This window comes from Theobroma umbraticum, unplaced genomic scaffold (genome assembly GCF_002168275.2).
Source record: "Theobroma umbraticum cultivar Fairchild unplaced genomic scaffold, ASM216827v3 scaffold_95.0, whole genome shotgun sequence".
Lineage (NCBI taxonomy): Eukaryota > Viridiplantae > Streptophyta > Magnoliopsida > Malvales > Malvaceae > Theobroma > Theobroma umbraticum.
The window spans coordinates 8138159-8154587 of NW_018397257.1; the positions used below are offsets into that span (position 1 = coordinate 8138159).

General features: G+C 34.9%; 3 protein-coding genes across 4 annotated transcripts; all 3 read right to left on the reverse strand.

Moving 5' to 3' along the window:
* Positions 1–11: 11 nt before the first annotated feature.
* On the reverse strand, positions 12–5466 carry LOC110412404 (spectrin beta chain, brain; the record flags this gene model as incomplete). The annotated part of the gene is made up of 8 exons (XM_021422934.2): positions 5362–5466; positions 4141–4457; positions 3247–3487; positions 2645–2916; positions 1671–1859; positions 747–1505; positions 563–657; positions 12–100 (listed from the first exon to the last, which is right to left on the reverse strand). Coding segments are annotated over exons 2-8 (1920 nt in total), but the record flags the coding sequence as incomplete, so codon positions are not given.
* A 1874-nt stretch (positions 5467–7340) lies between these two features.
* Positions 7341–9154, reverse strand: DPBF2 (Basic-leucine zipper (bZIP) transcription factor family protein). The gene is made up of 4 exons (XM_021423416.1): positions 8192–9154; positions 7922–7993; positions 7789–7818; positions 7341–7569 (listed from the first exon to the last, which is right to left on the reverse strand). Exons 1-4 carry the CDS (start codon positions 9152–9154, stop codon positions 7483–7485), a joined length of 1152 nt encoding a protein of 383 aa, XP_021279091.1. The 3' UTR covers positions 7341–7482.
* Positions 9155–12081: 2927 nt separating this feature from the next.
* Positions 12082–14416, reverse strand: LOC110412229 (uncharacterized). 2 transcript variants are annotated; one of them, XM_021422748.2, is made up of 5 exons: positions 14060–14416; positions 13730–13927; positions 13047–13258; positions 12698–12959; positions 12082–12540 (listed from the first exon to the last, which is right to left on the reverse strand). In XM_021422748.2, exons 1-5 carry the CDS (start codon positions 14060–14062, stop codon positions 12205–12207), a joined length of 1011 nt encoding a protein of 336 aa, XP_021278423.1. In that variant the 5' UTR covers positions 14063–14416; the 3' UTR covers positions 12082–12204. The 2 variants fall into 2 exon arrangements, with proteins under 2 accessions (XP_021278423.1, XP_089639003.1); XM_089782877.1 differs by lacking the exon at positions 14060–14416.
* Positions 14417–16429: the final 2013 nt, after the last annotated feature.

Sequence of the window (16429 nt, forward strand, 5' to 3'; positions counted from 1 at the left end):
GTTGGGGGGATATCATTGAAGAGAGAGAAATGCGTACTGCTAGCATTACGAGCAGAACTGGCAGCTGCATATAGTTCCTCATGATCATCATCAGATTCACCTGAACATGGCATCCCAAACACATTGTCGTTAAGAATACACTCCAGGAACTTTCAGGGATTTTTCAGCGACATTTCAGCAAGTTTAGTAGTTCACAAAAAATGTAGAGGCATATGCATACAGATAGGAGTGATTCTGAAATTCATTCCAATTTAGAAATTAAACAAACAAAAATAAAGCTCCATTAAAAGAAATATTAAATCCATACACGCACACACATATAAATTGTTGATAGCTAAACTAACACCAAGAGCAAAATATTTTTCCAAATGATAATGTCTGACCATAGAGATGACGTATTAGAGTCATACCATTGATGCACAGCTTTAAGATTGAAAACACCCATGCAAAATGATTAGAACATCAGAGACTTCATAGAGCAATCATACTGACACAATCGAATTGATACTCTTCTAATTCTTACATAATATGCAGCCAAAAGACTCATGAGCCTAGTAAATACCTGTAAAATCTGAAGAAACATTATTTTGCATCGACCCAACACGTGCTGAAGCCTTGCGATCTTTCAGCTTTTTGGAAGGTGGACGACCTGTTTTACTGAACCCAAGAAATATGATTCATTTGTCAGATTTCATCAAGTCAAATAAACAACTTATTAATAAGAACCAACAAAAAATATTAAGAACCTTCTATTTTTATCAGAAGCAGATCTCGAAGTTTGAATTGGCTTGGTCGTAGTAAGATTCTCCAACTTCTCCCTCATTGGATGAACAATTGGTTTTGTCAAGAGTGGTGCACTGCCTCCACTCCTTCCCTGTCTTCGGACTCCATCTCCAATTTCATTAGTAGACATTTGTTTCTTCCTTGTGGGCAATAAGAAAGCCCCAGCATTTTGAGATGCAGGCAGAGTAACCTCACTACAATCAATTCCTTTCTCTTTTGATTTGCTATCTGCAGCTCCTGATTCTTCACTCTCAGATAACCCAAATGGAGAAGAAACATTCTCAGGTTCCCTCTTAATTTTTAGAGTAGCATTATCTATACTGCTGCCAAGCAGTGACCCACCAGTTCCAACAGATGCCCTAGCACCAAAATCAGATGTTGCAAAGCCTTGAGTTGAAATCTGAGCTTCAGCATTAGAGACAGGGGACACTAAATTTGCTCTCCTCGTACGTGAGTTTTTATGTGGTCTCTGACCACCCCACTGGGCCATAGCATGCGAAGAGGAACCTGTAGACATTGGACGTTTTTGATTGCTCCCAACACCTAATGCTTGTATCTTATTTAGATTTGGCTGTTCCCAACCCTGCAAAGCTCCAGATGAGAGGTGAACTTTTGAAGATGAGTCCAACACCATGATGGAACCACTTCGTGGTGCCCTAGAAACCTTTCCTTTTAGCATTGTAGTCGGCCCACTTGCTTGGTTGTCATCCTGGAGACTTGCCCTAACAAACAGAGCCATTACAAAAATCAATAACCACGGAGAAGAAAACATTAAATGAATATCATACACGGTAATTAAATGTAAAATTTGATAGATGTTAACTATGTAAGTTTTCCGCCCACATTTTTTCTCTACAGACTGCTAGAAATAAAATGAAGGCATATACTTATTATTTGCTTTCATTAAAACCCTCTGCTCCAACATAGCTGCACGATCCCGAGGAATAGAGTTACTCTCCAATTCGTTCCTAAGCACTGTACTGGCATCTGAACCAGCAGCCTCAAAAGAACCATCTGACCTGTTGATTCCACTAACTCCAGGGGAAGATTTTGATCTGTATGCACAAAAGGCCCCACTAACATAAGAGTAAGAGAACATTAATACAGAACAGATTTGACAAACAGCTGAAAATTTGTGGATCAGCATAACTCATAAACTTAAAGCCTAAACTTGAAGCAAATAATCAATCCAGTGACAAGACCTTAAGACAGAGGTAGAGGAAATCTTTCTTCACTTTCATCAGAAAATGATGATATCTTATCAAGCATTCAAGAAAGTTATACCAGCAAAGAAGCAGTTATATTTATATTACAATTAAAAGCAGGTAAAATGGAAACAACAAAGCAGGATTAAAAATACAAAACAATGCAAGCACTAAGGTCTGTCAATCCAAAATACGATGCGAGTTCTTAAGCCTAGACATTTGTATGCTTAACTATTACTATACTACATGTCACAGAAATTTTATTAGTAGTCAAATTTAAGAACCTGCATAGATTTTCTATATACAGAACAAAAATTACAAACTTCCATACATTATGAATAATGACTGCGGTCATCAAATCTATCAGCAATAAATAGTAGAACAGAATGTTTCTTCCTCAATTACTACTACACTGCCAGTTTGATTGATAACAATGATGAAATGTCCACAGACAATCAAAAAAGGGTTTTTGTTTGCCATGGCCAGCCTCATCAGCAATATATCCAGGATCACATAAAACTTCTAGCCCAAGACTAAACCAAATTTTTCATACACAGTTCCAGTCGAAAACTACTATACTCAATGCAGCCATACTAGAAAGTATTCTTTTCTTTTTAATCAGAACCAGGAAGCAAGTTCAATCCTTAGACAATCACCTAAAACCCTGTGTATCACATGATCGCAACTTTGATTCAGAACTCAGCTTCTGTTGCATAGCTCGTTTTACATCCCGGTCACCAGCAGTAACTCTATTTCCTACAGCTGCAACAGACCGTTTCCTTTTCATCTTTGTTTCCCATCCTTCACCTGGCAATCTGCGGATCTTTTCCTCAATTCGAGCAGAACCCCCATTAACAGCTGAAAGCACATCACCATCCTTTTCTATTATTCCCTGCTGCCTTGGATTCACAGCAGTCCTATTATCAGCCTGGTCTCATGAGAAAGAAAAAAGAGAAAGAGAAAACAAGAAAATAGAATTAATGAAGCATAAGATAAAAAAGAGAAAAAGGAAGGTGTGTAATCACACTAGTAGTTTTCAAGTATCTGGCCTATCTTTTATTCTTCTTTATTTTTTTTTCCATAAAATGGCATATTCAATTATGCCTAACAAACAACTTTGTTCACCGCTGAGCAAAGATCAACTGATTTATCTTTAAACATTGCATGGAATTTCACAAAAACCATCTTCAGCAATGCATGTGAAGACTAAGTAGATTGAAACATTAAAAAATTCCAGCAATAATAGTGAAATACAAACCCGTAAATCAGCAACTGATGTGCGAACACGTTTGTTTAGCCCCACCCCTTTTGGCCTATCCTCCAGCCTATGGGTCATTATGTCGTGAGGGTTTCTATGAATCTGGCTCCCAATCTTTGCAATGTTTACTCCACTTGTTCTCTCACTTGAAATATCACTTCGTTGTTGTTTCTTTGAGCTTAAGGCTTCTTTATACCTTTCCAGTTTAGAAATTGACTCATGCAACTTTTTTACTCTATCCCTGTTAGAAGCACTATGCAGATTCAATAACCAAACACTGTTCATGCGACTTATGACTAACAGGCATCAAAATCAAGATAAAATATGCACAATGAACATGTGCAGACAGGTAAAAAAAAAAGAAAAGAAAAGAACAACTGTGAGAAAAAGCCTCTGAATTGCAGGCAAGCCATATAACCTCTATCTATGACAATCGGCATCAAAATCAAGACAAAATATGCACAATGTACATGAGCAGACAGGAGGAAAAAAAGAAAAGAACAACTGTGAGAAAAAGCCTCTGAATTGCAGGCAAGCTATATAAACTCTATCTATGACAATTGGCTACATTACTCAAGTGGCAAGCCCATGCGCAAAGACAGGATATCTACATTGCATGCAGAGAGAATACATTGCATACACACCTTGATACATAAGCAATGCATGCATTGTAACTAATCATGTACCATGTTGACAGTTATTTCCCCATTATGTTTCCAGTGAAAGCACCTATCATCACCGGCTTAACTTTAAAGGTTCCCTTGTCACCAAACAATTACAATGAAAAGTCACTAAACTAACTCATAAACTATACCATGTTCCATTAAATATAAACCTTTCCACAAATTTAGCATTATCTGCAGGGAATGGTTGCAACAAAGAAGAAAGACATACCTGGCCTTCCTAGAGGCATCTCGAACACTTTCTTTGAAGTTCTTAAGCTCCTCCGTTGCCACTGGAGGGGAAGGTTTAGGATGTGCAACTCCAAAAGTGTGATCCTCCGATGTACTACTTCGAAAAGGAACACCCAGAACCCGGCTTAATTCTCCAGACCGTGTATATTTCTGATTGCCTAATGTAATCGGCTCCAAAGGCAAACACTGAGGCAATGGTGGCATATCTGACGAAGATCCTGCATTCCCTCGGCTTAAATTATTCCCACTTAACATTTTTTCTCTCTCCGTCAATTTCCTCACTTAGAACTGCCAAATCTGTACACATAAACCCAAGACCATTAACCCCAAAAGTCAAGTAACTCACTTGTCTTCCTACTAATAAACTGACACCTTACATATTGTTCAGTTCTTGCCTTTTGCATTAGGATTTGAAAGCTTAAACACTAAAAGCATAATTTTTTGGAAAAGTAATTGCACAATTTTACTTTTATTGAGAACAACTATGTTAAAAGGAGTGTACCATTTTAGACCTTTATTTTTAAACCAATTATAACTTTGCATTTTACCATTTGCTTTTGCTTTTAGCAACTATTTTAAAAAACAAAAGTAAAAACCACAGCGAGTCTTAGCAAATTGTATCAACTATTCTCCGGACATATATCTGAACTTAACTAGACATATTTACAAACCTGCATTTTCTCTCATGCAATGTTAAACCTTAACTACTTTCTTCTTCTTCTTCTTCTTTTCCTTTTTGCTAGTTTTTCGAAGACTAAAGCAATAAACTTTGTTGATTTTAAGTCACAAATCAAAATCCCCAATTAAATTCAATTAAATCCACGGAAAAGAAAACAATGATCATCAAAAACCCACTAAAAAACCCCCCCAAGGATTCATGAAAAATAATATCCATTTAAAATCATAAATAGGAAACCGAAAAAAAAAAATGCAGCGGAAAGCTCAATAATTACCTCTGAACCACCAATTAAAAATAAGAGAGAAATTCAACAAGAAATTGACAAACGTTTATCTTCGTTCATTATCTCCTCAACCAGGCAAAGAAAGATTTTTAAAAAGAAAAATTTTAAAAATTTAAGAAGATAGATAAATAGTAAAAACCCTAACACGAGAAAGAGAGAAATCAGAGAAAGAGAGGTTGAAATTGAAGTGAAATTAAGGCAATGGAAAATCAGCTTAGAGAGTTTAAAGATTCAATTACCTGAGAATCAACCAAGGAAAGAGCAGATCAAAATCAGCAAATTTCTTTCTTGGACAGATCACAAAAAATTAAACGAAAAGCGGGAGCGATTATAATGTAATGCGTATATAAATAAAATAAAATAAAACAAAATTCCTTTAGCCGTAGACTTAATACGTCGTCACTTTTGTTTTCTTTTTTTAATTTTTTAATGTTGTCTTACCGCGTGTACGTGTTGACGTTATGCTTATGCAGGTATATTTTGAGTAATTACATTTTTTTCTCTTAAAAACTGCTATTTGAGTTTAATTACTTCTGTAAACTAATTTTTATTTAATTAAATATTTAAAAAAGTTCCTGAATTATATTCAACAACTTAATTAAGTCCATATCTTTTTATTGTATTTAAATAAACTCCTGAACAAATCAAATAAACCCCCTCTACTAATTGTAGATTAACTTTCGTTCCTCAATGGTAAATTTGACAATTTTATAAAATATTATTTACCTTTTGACATGTTAATGTGTCATTTTATTTTATCCATGCAAACTTATATTAATTTCTATATTAGAGAAAAACGACAATCCTTTTTTAAGTGAAACTGTTTTTTTTTACTTCTTTTAAATTTGTTACACTTCTCTTCATCCTATCTCAATAAATAATCTATCAAAACTCTTTTTCCAAAACTCTTAATTATCTCCTGTCTCAATAAATAATGGCTAGGGATTTAGAGCAAGCATATCAACCTTTAAAAAAAGCTCTTCTCTTTCTGATTAATCTGTCCTCTTATTATAATGTTGCTTCACAGTTGAAAACTAGTCCATGTAATGGTGAGAATAAAAATTTGAAGCCTCATATTGATGATCAGTATATCCCATATATTGAAAAGAGACATTCTTTTGAAATCAAAATTGAACCTCTTGACCTTGAACAAAGCATTCTTTGTAATTCCCAATACAAGATTATAAAGATAAAATTTAATTTCATTTTTGAAATTCATTATGCTAAGAAATAGATACAAATTAAAAATAAGTCTTTTAAACGTGAAGCTGATATTCATCTTGAAAGTGTTACGATCGTGAGAAAGATTTGCAACAAAAAGTCTTTTCAAACATTTCCCTCTTGGGTTTTTTGTTAAACTCAATTGCCTTTTTTTAATTTAACAAAGAACTCTTTTTTTCAAATTAATTGAATTATTCTTATATTTCCATATCAATTTTTAAAAAATGATTATTGTAATTTCAAGACATGAACTTTAAAAAGTTTTTAAATTATTAAAAAAATTTAAATAAATTAGTATTTTTCAATTTTGTTAGATCAAATTTTTGTACTTCTCTTTTGATTGATTAATTATTATTAATCAAAATATCACTATATTATATTTACGTCCAAGTCCTACTGATCTGAAAAGAAAAAATTTTCATTATCTATTATTCATTATAGCATGTTATTAAGTTACACGAAAACCATGTAATATTAAATGACACATTTTGATTAATAACAACTAATCATAAAAGTTTATTTTACTTAAAATAAAAATATAAAAATATGATTATATACAATAAAAAATTCCATACTTATTTGAATTTTTCTGAAATTTTAAGACATATAGTTCTAATTTAAAAAATCGTTATTGAGTACTTTATGTATACAAAATATCTATGTATCTTGAATTCTGTAATGAGACAGTAGGGTAAGTTGGAGGAAACACTGAAATATATATGAATTATTCTGGGCTGCTTTTAGCTTAATCTTTAAAATTACTTTGTCCAAGATAGTAGATAGTCACAAAAGCCAGAAGCACATAACATTGCCCAAAATGCTGGAGAAAGGCAAGGGGCCAAAGCTATTCTAATTTTAAGTTCATAATGACAAACATCTGTGTCCCACAGGAAATGGGGTTGTTCACAGTAATGATCACTACCATGAAAAGCACTATTTAGATAAGTGCTTGTTATCTTTGGACAAGAGTTTAACATAAGTAAATGCTACAGACTCTTAAATTTTATTCACATACTCCCTTCAAGAAAAAAACATAAGAGGGACACTAATACTGTAATAGATTTGGAGACACTCTTATTTAGACATACATAAGACAAACTGCCCAATGAAGCTCAGCACTGTGGTTCTCTTTAATCAGTTCACCATCCCAAGCTCACTGTTCTCCTTAATGTCCTCATCCTGTCAACCTTCCTTTGTGTATGTGTTGCTTGCTTTCTCTTAAGAACCTGTTATGTGTTCATGATTGAAGAAAACATTATACTGACATCGGAACTATGATGGAAGGAACAAAAGCAACATAGAATTGTGTGTTGTTTCTCCAAAAATAGAGTGATTAACATTTGTATCTTTTTTAAGTTTGGATGCCAAATGCAGGGAAGCAAGAACTAAGCAAACATATAAATTTAGACCATTTTTTTTGGATCCTCATCAAAGTTAAGAGTTACCTCTTGCTTTCGCCTTTGCTCATTTTCCTCCTGCTCAAATTAAAATCAAGAAGCAGTATTTAATCGACATATTTTTATATAAAGAATCAATTAATTTCAATTTTTACTAGGAAAAAAAAAAGTATCTGTTCACCACAAGCTGCTTTAGCTTTGCATTCTCCTGTTTGAGCTGATTCAACTCTAATTCCAACTCCACTGTATATGCCTGCAATTGAAGACGGTCAACAATCTGAATGATGAGAGTCCAAAATGTAACAGTTGAAGGTATTTTATCTCCACAGTGCACTGTAAATGCTGTTTGCAAAGACATTCACAGGCAACCAAAAATATATAGTACATGAATGGTTAGCAAGAGCTATCAAAAGAAAAAAATTTTATATCTGCATGTGAAATATGTATGAACCTGTTTCCTTGCTCGAGATCTTGCTGCTGACTCTCGATTCTTAATCATGCGGCGCTGTCTCCTTTCCACTACCACCTCCGGTGGACCACCTATGATCCTCTTCTTGTTGTGTAGCACAGCAGGCTCTAACAAACTATTAGTACCATTCCCATTTTCGGCACCATTTGAAGATTCCCCCATAATAATTTTAGACCCTGTGAAAATAGGATATGCTGCTGCGTAACCATTTCCTGCTGTTGCCAAGTTGTTGGCGACAATTTGGTGACCTGGGAATAGCCCCATCACATGTCGTCCCATTTCGAAGTTTGCGTCCAAGCTTGCATTGTTGTTTTGAATTGGTGTCACCATTTTTTGTTGAGAAGATCCTATCACATGCCCAATTCCATAGTTTGCATCCAAACTTGTGCCATTGGTCTGGATGACAGGGGTCACCTTCTTTCGTTGGGAAGATCCCGATGGTTCTTGAACAACTCCTGCTTTGATGAGAAAATCCTCCAAAGTCATCTCTCCAAATGTTTGTTGCCGCTGAGGAGGTTCATGATCAGTAATGTTGTTAGCTTTTCGCTGCTGTGGTAGCTCTTTCTGTATCTCAAACCATACCTCATCCACTGTTTTCTTGCAAAGTGGGGTAGGGATGGAAAAAGAGCCTTGTCGTGCTAGAGTTGGTTGACTGCCCATTCCTTTGTCACTGATAGGTTCATTTTGGTTGAGTTGTGATGGAACTTGGTTTTCCTCGACATTCCACAAGTTGGCAAGGAATTCATCCATATTCATGGACCCAAAAGTCTTCCCACTCTTAAGTTGAATTTCATCAAGTGTAAGTGAGAAAATGGAATTCTGTTTGTTTAAGGAAGAAATGGAGTGATCCGGTGTTGATTCCTTATGCGGTGATTGCAGTGCTTGTACCAGTGATCCTGTTTTGATTCCGCCATAGGCTACACTTTCTGATTCAGAAAGTGCCATTATTTACCGCAAACTGGAGACTGCCCTCTCGTGTTGAACAAGATGGTACAGGTAATAGGCTTTATGATTATGCTATGACAAAAACACTCAAACATAAGTTTCAACACACAAAAAAATCCTACAGTTTATGGTAGAAGTTAATTTGTCATCTAGATTAAAATAGTTGACACACTTGAAAAGCTAGTAATTAAGCTGAAGACGAGTAAAGAAACATTAGATTTATCCTTTTATCAAATAATGTTTCAAGGTAGCTTCAGATTATTGTTTTGATGTGTATATTTCCAGGAGTTTTTTTCTTTGTCAAAGGACAAAATGAATTGGCCTTTTACAATGCATACATACCGCTAACATGCCCCGAGGGCCCCGAGGATAGCCTTTAATATTGAAACCAAATGGGCTATGACAAAACATTGGCCCTAAGTCCTTAAATATTCTTCAATTCAACCATCCATTTAAGTGTTGATACTCCTCTCTCTCTCGTGGCTGTGTTTCCATATTCCCTTTTCCTTTATATTTCCAAAATTTGATTGCATTTAAGCCTTTTCTTTGTATTAGACAAGGCATAGCTTAGCGGTAATTAATTACCGTATTTCAATAAAAATATAATTCACCGAGCATTTAACTTAATAATAATTACTTTTTGAAGACGTGGGTTGAAAGCCCTTGTCTCTAAGATGAGATAAATAAATAAAATCCAACATATTGATGTGAAGCTCTAACAGGGTCCAAACCGACATGAAATGTTGAGTTTTTGTCTATCTCCATGCCGGGCTTGCGGCACCTAAATATTACCAAAGGATTTCATGTATCTATTTCGTTGGTTTCTTCTTTTTCTAGTTTTCTGAATAATGTTTGGCCATTGCATGTGCTTGAATTCAGAGATTTTACTTTCCCATAGCTGAGTATAAACTATATTATGAAAACATTTCTAAATATAAAATCAATCTCAAGGAAAGAATGTAGAGCGTGTCAAAATTTTGAACTCGTCAATGCATTTGGATACATAAATAACAAATGTTTAGAAGTAGAACTCCGGGAAAGAATGAGAGCATCAGTTTAAGCTTTGTGCCGTTGGGAAAACCAAACACGGACATGCAAGTGTACGGATCAACTATATATCCAAGAAGAAAAAGAAGAGAAATCCAACAAGAGAAGCTATCAAAGATATGAACTAGTATGGCATGATGAAGAAGAGAAACCACAGAGAGAAATGGGAAAAGAAATGTAAACACCTACCTGAATGTGATGTGCTGGGAGAAGTTTGGGGGAAAGAAAACCAAGTTCTCTTTTTTCATGTGTTGAGAGAACCCAAAAGGAGGGAATCTGTGGAGTGGAGGGGAGGAAGGAGGAAGGGGTCTCCTTGCTTTTGGTTTTGAGTGGGGGGAGAGGCTGAGGGAACTGTAACTGCCATGGCCACCTTAATACATGCAATGGGTGTGGTCCCCACTTTGGGCACATTTTTTGACACGTTTGCGCCACATGCCTCTTGGTTTCTGCCAAAATTCCCTTATAAGGAGTCAAATTCTCAGAGGCCACCCCATCACCCTTTGATTTGAATAAAATACTCTACTTGGTAACAGTTGGAAATGATAGTCAGGGTTAATTAGCACAAGGAATTCCATTTGGGATGTCAAGGTTAATGACCCTCTCTTAGCTTAAATTACTAGTTTGAACTTGGAACACATATAGAATCTTGTCTTCCATCTCTTTCAAACAATATAAGGACAAGTCCAAGATTTGGGATGACCTTCAAACCGATGGGCAGAATGTTAAGATAAGCAGCAGTATGTCCTATATATGTTCCATAATTATTGGTTGATTCGAAACAATTAATCAATTTTCATGTGGTGAAATGCTGCATATGTCTAGCTAAAACTATGGTCATGTTGCAGCTGCAGCATGAGTTTGGATTACTTCCACCTTTGGTTTTGCATGTGTGTCTAAAGATATGCATGTGCAAGTATGAATTCTATTCATAATGTGGTACCAGTTGCTTCTGTTAGGTCACAATCAGCACATTCATAGCATATTTTCGTCTTTCATGGTCTTTGGGGGTGATCATTAAGAAATGTCAAAATGCCAACTCGAACTTTCTGACCTGGTTAAATAAATGCATTGAATGCTTAACAAGGTGCATAGGTGGTTGCTTAATTAGCCTTACACATCAAACACAAGAATGACATATGTATTTTTTGTCACAATTTTCTTCGGACTGTTTTCCCCTTTGACGATTTTCATCTTTTTGAATTTCAGACCAATGGAGCTGGAAACATCTGCTTCAGTGAATGACACAAATAAGTTTCATTGAGCCTGCATTTTGGTTTGTATCAGCTATGCTTCTCTGCCCTTTTGTTTAGGCTTGCTTTAAACGTCTTCCTTGCATTACTGACGGCTTTCCTGTATTTGGTATCAGTCATTTCAGTTCTTCATAGAGTCATGTAAAAGATTTTCCATTTTACAATTTGAGAAAGTGGATTGTATTTGTATCTTGTTGCATTGTTGTGATTGCTTAAATAGTGTTCCTCCAATCCAAGCCATGCTACTGAGGAAGTTCTATTCTACTATATTCTGAAAGCTACTTGGATTACTTTTCTGATTGATTGGCTCTTTCTGCAGTTAATCTATTCTTCAATTTCTAACTCTTGTCACAAGTTGAAGTTGCAAGTCAGTTTTGCCTTCTAGTTCAGAATGCCCAGCAAACTGTTACTCTATTTCCCCGATTGGCTTGCTTCTGTCAAGCCCTGCATCCGTGGTACCTTGTCAAATTTCAGTTATGTAAGATTGCAGCTCTTCTTTATGTGGATTGCCCTTAGACTATTAAAACGTTTGGGGGATCTTACTTCACGTATACATTACTTGTAACAAGCTTTTGTGGTGTAACGCTATAAAATGCGATGTAGAGATGACAAAAAAAGAGAACTAAGCAGAAAGAAGAATTCTCATTCATTGAATAATGAATAATGAATCTGATGTAACACAGGTTTATCATTCTAAAACCCAAACGTGTTTACACAATAAACATTTAAAGAATGAAATAAACCATGAATAATTTAGGGTACAATTTTATCTGCATTTGGTCTATACAGGTGATGTTCCTCTCCAAGCAACAGTGCTCGAAGTATGGCCTCACATAAACCATTGTAATGCACAAGCAAGTGTCCACCATCAGGAACTTCATGATATTGAATCCAGGGCAGGTTTCTTGAAATGCATCGTTGAAGTTCAAATGGAACAATCTTGTCTTCATAACCTTGCCAGATATGAACAGAGGTTTCATTCTGAGGGAATGGGTTACATAGATCCATTGGATCAAAGTCCCAATCACCATAACAGACCAGAAAGTCATTACTGAGAGTATTAAAAACACATCGTTCTCGTAATCTTTCCTGTTGACACAAACATAATTGTCAACATCATTATCATTTGACAGTTATTGCGCAAGTATAGATTTATGTTGAAGAAGAAGAATTGTTTTCAAATTTTGTGTTCGGTAAGAAGCCTTTTCTTTGTCCTTTGTTTGTGCAAACGCAATGTTATCTTTACCTTGGTGAGCATGGGGAATCCTTCTGTTTTCTTCAGTGCTTCTATATCTCTTTTATTGAAGAATACAGGCTTTTTTTCCATGATAGAAGGTGAAGGGAACCATTTATGAGTAACCCACCAGTGTAGCAGCCTAGGGGCATATTTTGCTATCCAATATAACAACCTGACAAGTGTTCTCCTATAATCCTCTCTTGTCAGACTGTTAGGAAAGGAGGCCCATCGATAATTAATGACTGGGACTACCATAGCCACACCTGCTAGCCTGCACAAATGGTTTTGAGGTAAGTAAAATATATAATGACAGGAGTGAAGCAGCAAAACTTTGCATCAGAACATTTGAGTGGTTTGCCTTTCTGGTATATATTTGAGGCAACTCCAGATGGGGTATGATCCCATTGAGACTCCAATCACATAAAACTTTGGTCCTATCTGTAATTGATCAGCAAGTTCTTGAATGTCAAATGCTTCACTTTTAACTGAGCGCCTGGGATCAGGATCACTTTCTCCATAGCCAGCCCGATCATATAGCAGAAAATATATCCCCAACTCTTCTGTTAGTTCCTGGAAACTTAACCAACTTTGATGTTAACTTCATTTAACGTTCACAGATTTAGGCCTACACGTTCTTTCTTCCTTCACTCGAAGGTGTGATAGGATTCTCCTCGTTAAACCATAGAAATTTAGTAAGGGTGATTTTTAAACAATCTAAAGAAATTTTCAAGAAAAGATGACATAACAACTATTGTTGTGATAAATACATGCACTTTTATCAGTCATATAAAGTACTCAATAAATTCTTCTGTATACTGCTGTTAAAAAAAAACTCCAAATCATGTCATATGGGTTTCTAATATGTTTTCCTGGCAATTCCTATGAATTCAAAAACTAGTTTCTGCCCAACTAATGAACTCTAGAAGTTTTACCAATACCCTTTTTGTGTTTCATATCCCATCTATTTCCTATATTCTACTGCCTAATTACCTTAATATCCAAAGTACTGTAAATTTGAGAAGAGAGTTAAATGTTTTGTACTTGGGAAACTTGAAAATTCATTTCTTTGGAGCTTCCAAAGCCATGAACAATAATGATCTTGCAGTTTGATTTGGCCTTGGGCACACCTCTCTCTCTGTAAGCTAGATGTCTTCCATCACTGAGTTTGACTCTTGGTGACTTAACTGGAGGATCCTCTAGTGAACCATCAGTTTCCTGTGGAGCAGGAAGTTGTGTGGCCTGAGAAATTATTCCCAGAAAATCAATCAGCAATATCACCACTTTTTTTGAAGAAAAAAGTAGACCTAGCAAATATACTTCAATTAAATCATCTCAGCAATATACCATAAAGGAAAGATTCAGGTTACTCACCATTCAAATCCCACTAAAAGAAATGTTGTATTTGAGATTCAGGTGACTCCCCAGATCAATGATGTTTGATTTCCTTTCCTTCTCTTTCTCCTTTGACTTGCAGATGCTTGCAGCTGCCTTTTTATCAACGAACCAGACAGAACAGCAGTTTAGAAAACCTGTATTCGTTGATTGCTTTTGCCTTTAAGCAGCTGCCACTTTCTCATGAGTTACTTTGGGCACAGTCACTGCAGCGTCCTTGTCAAGTGGTGGTCTTGTATAGCTTAACCAGGGATATTCTTCAAACCAGAAAGGGAAGTTGGAGAGTAAAGTATTAGTCTAATTATCAATCATTCTTATATAGTTTAAAGTTTAAAGTTTAAAGTTTAAAGAAATTCCCAAACAGAATATAATGATTCCTTGAGGATCTAGTGGCTTTGTGCTTTCCTCGTTGTGGGCCTCAAGGGTTGTGATTGACCTGTTCTATTCAACATAAAAATCCAAAATGAAAGGTCAATGCCAGTCCTATGATTTGCAGTAACTTTCACGTTGCTTAGGAACAAAGTGATTTGAATATTGTTTGCAAAGTACGGGAAATTCCCAACTCCCAACAACAGCTAATGAGATATCACTCCGCTGGTAAAAAAATATAAAATATATCTTAAATTTTAATTAAAATTATACAAAAACTTATTAATTTTTAAAAAATATTTTATTTTTAAAAAATATTTTATATTAAACACCTAGATTTAGTTATTAATCAACTATTGATATTTTTTATCAACTTGTTATCATAATAAAGATAAAAAGATAATTTTATTTTTGATTAATTTTTATAATTATTATTATATAATTATATTATTTTTATTAATTAAAAAAAATTCCATGTCTAGCAAACACTGATTTGATTCTCCCTTCCTTTGGGGAGCATCGATCGATGCTCTCTTTTCCTTATGGAGCATTCCTATTTTTTTTTATTTTTTTAAAGTATAATAATAATTTTTAAATTAATAAAAATAAAAAATATTTTAATTTTTTTTATAATTTCTGTTAATAGTGTGATTTTTAGATAAAGTATTTATTTTAAAAATTAATAAATTTTCATATAATTTTAATTAAAATTTAAAAAATAAAAAATGTTTTACTCTTAACAAAAAAAAGAAAAGATGTTACATCCTTTTCAAATGCTAGGAGAGGCCAGTTGGGGCAACTATCCTGCCAGTTAAAAATGGGTACTCAAGTGTTTCTTCTATGACCACGTATCTGAGCCTGCTTCCATGTTTGGAAGAAACCATATCTATTTAGAGGTTTGATACCCCGAACTAACCATAGGCATGAAAGAAGGTGGAAAACAATTCAAGAGCATATATTCATCATTTCCCAAGTTTAAGGATAATCATGGTGTATGTCATGACTGTTCAACCTCATTCATGCAAATTTACTGCACAAAAAAAAATTGAATAACCATGAGATATCTGGTTTTTTTAACATCAACTAAGATGCCAATGATAATTCCATAGATTGCCTAAAAGACCAAAAGAAAAATGAAAATCAAAGTGGCAAAAAAATAAAGTGAAAAATGATTTGGTGGAAATGGGTTAATTGGCATGCTACCTGCTCTTATGTCATGTACAAATACAATTATAAGGCATATGATTTTCCAGGGTTCCTACCATGACATCATGATCTGTGAGTTTATACCCATGCCCAGGAATATTCTTGTAGTTCCTTGCAGGACTGTGCTGGCTGCTCTTACAAACGATTGCAACACCACCATTTTTCTAGTGTTTTGGTTGCTTTTAACATGGGACGCCATTCTTCTCTAATACAACATGGTTGCTCAAGTCCTCTTAACCTATTTAAAAAATCCCAAAAAATGAACAACTTTTTTTGGTTGTCCCAACAGAAAATTGTTCAATTTTTTTGTGAAAATTTTTTCTAATTGATTTGCCCTCTGTGAGGATGAAACTTTAAAAAGCAAAAAAAAAAATAATTACTATAATTTATAACAAGTTTTACTTTAAATTGATCAGTCTTTTGCAGGCAGGAAGAATAATTTTAAAGCTTTTGCAGGCCCAGAGATTGGACCACCCCATTCCAGGTCTGGGCTTGGAATTGTAGTAGGCTAATTTTGGAGTAGAGCTCAAGGCCAAATTTCAGCTGGATTGAGCTAGATTATAGTAAACATTGACTCTTCCTCTCACACATATTAGATAGGCAGGCTTATCCACGTCCAAGTACAATATGCACTTGTTTCTTTTTATTCCATAATTCTAACAGTGACCCAAACAATCTCTACATATCAATCACTGGTCAAGCTTTTCTGTACAGGTTTTTTTTTTATAATATTTTGTAAATTTTTTTATTAAAAAAAATTAAATTCTCTAAACA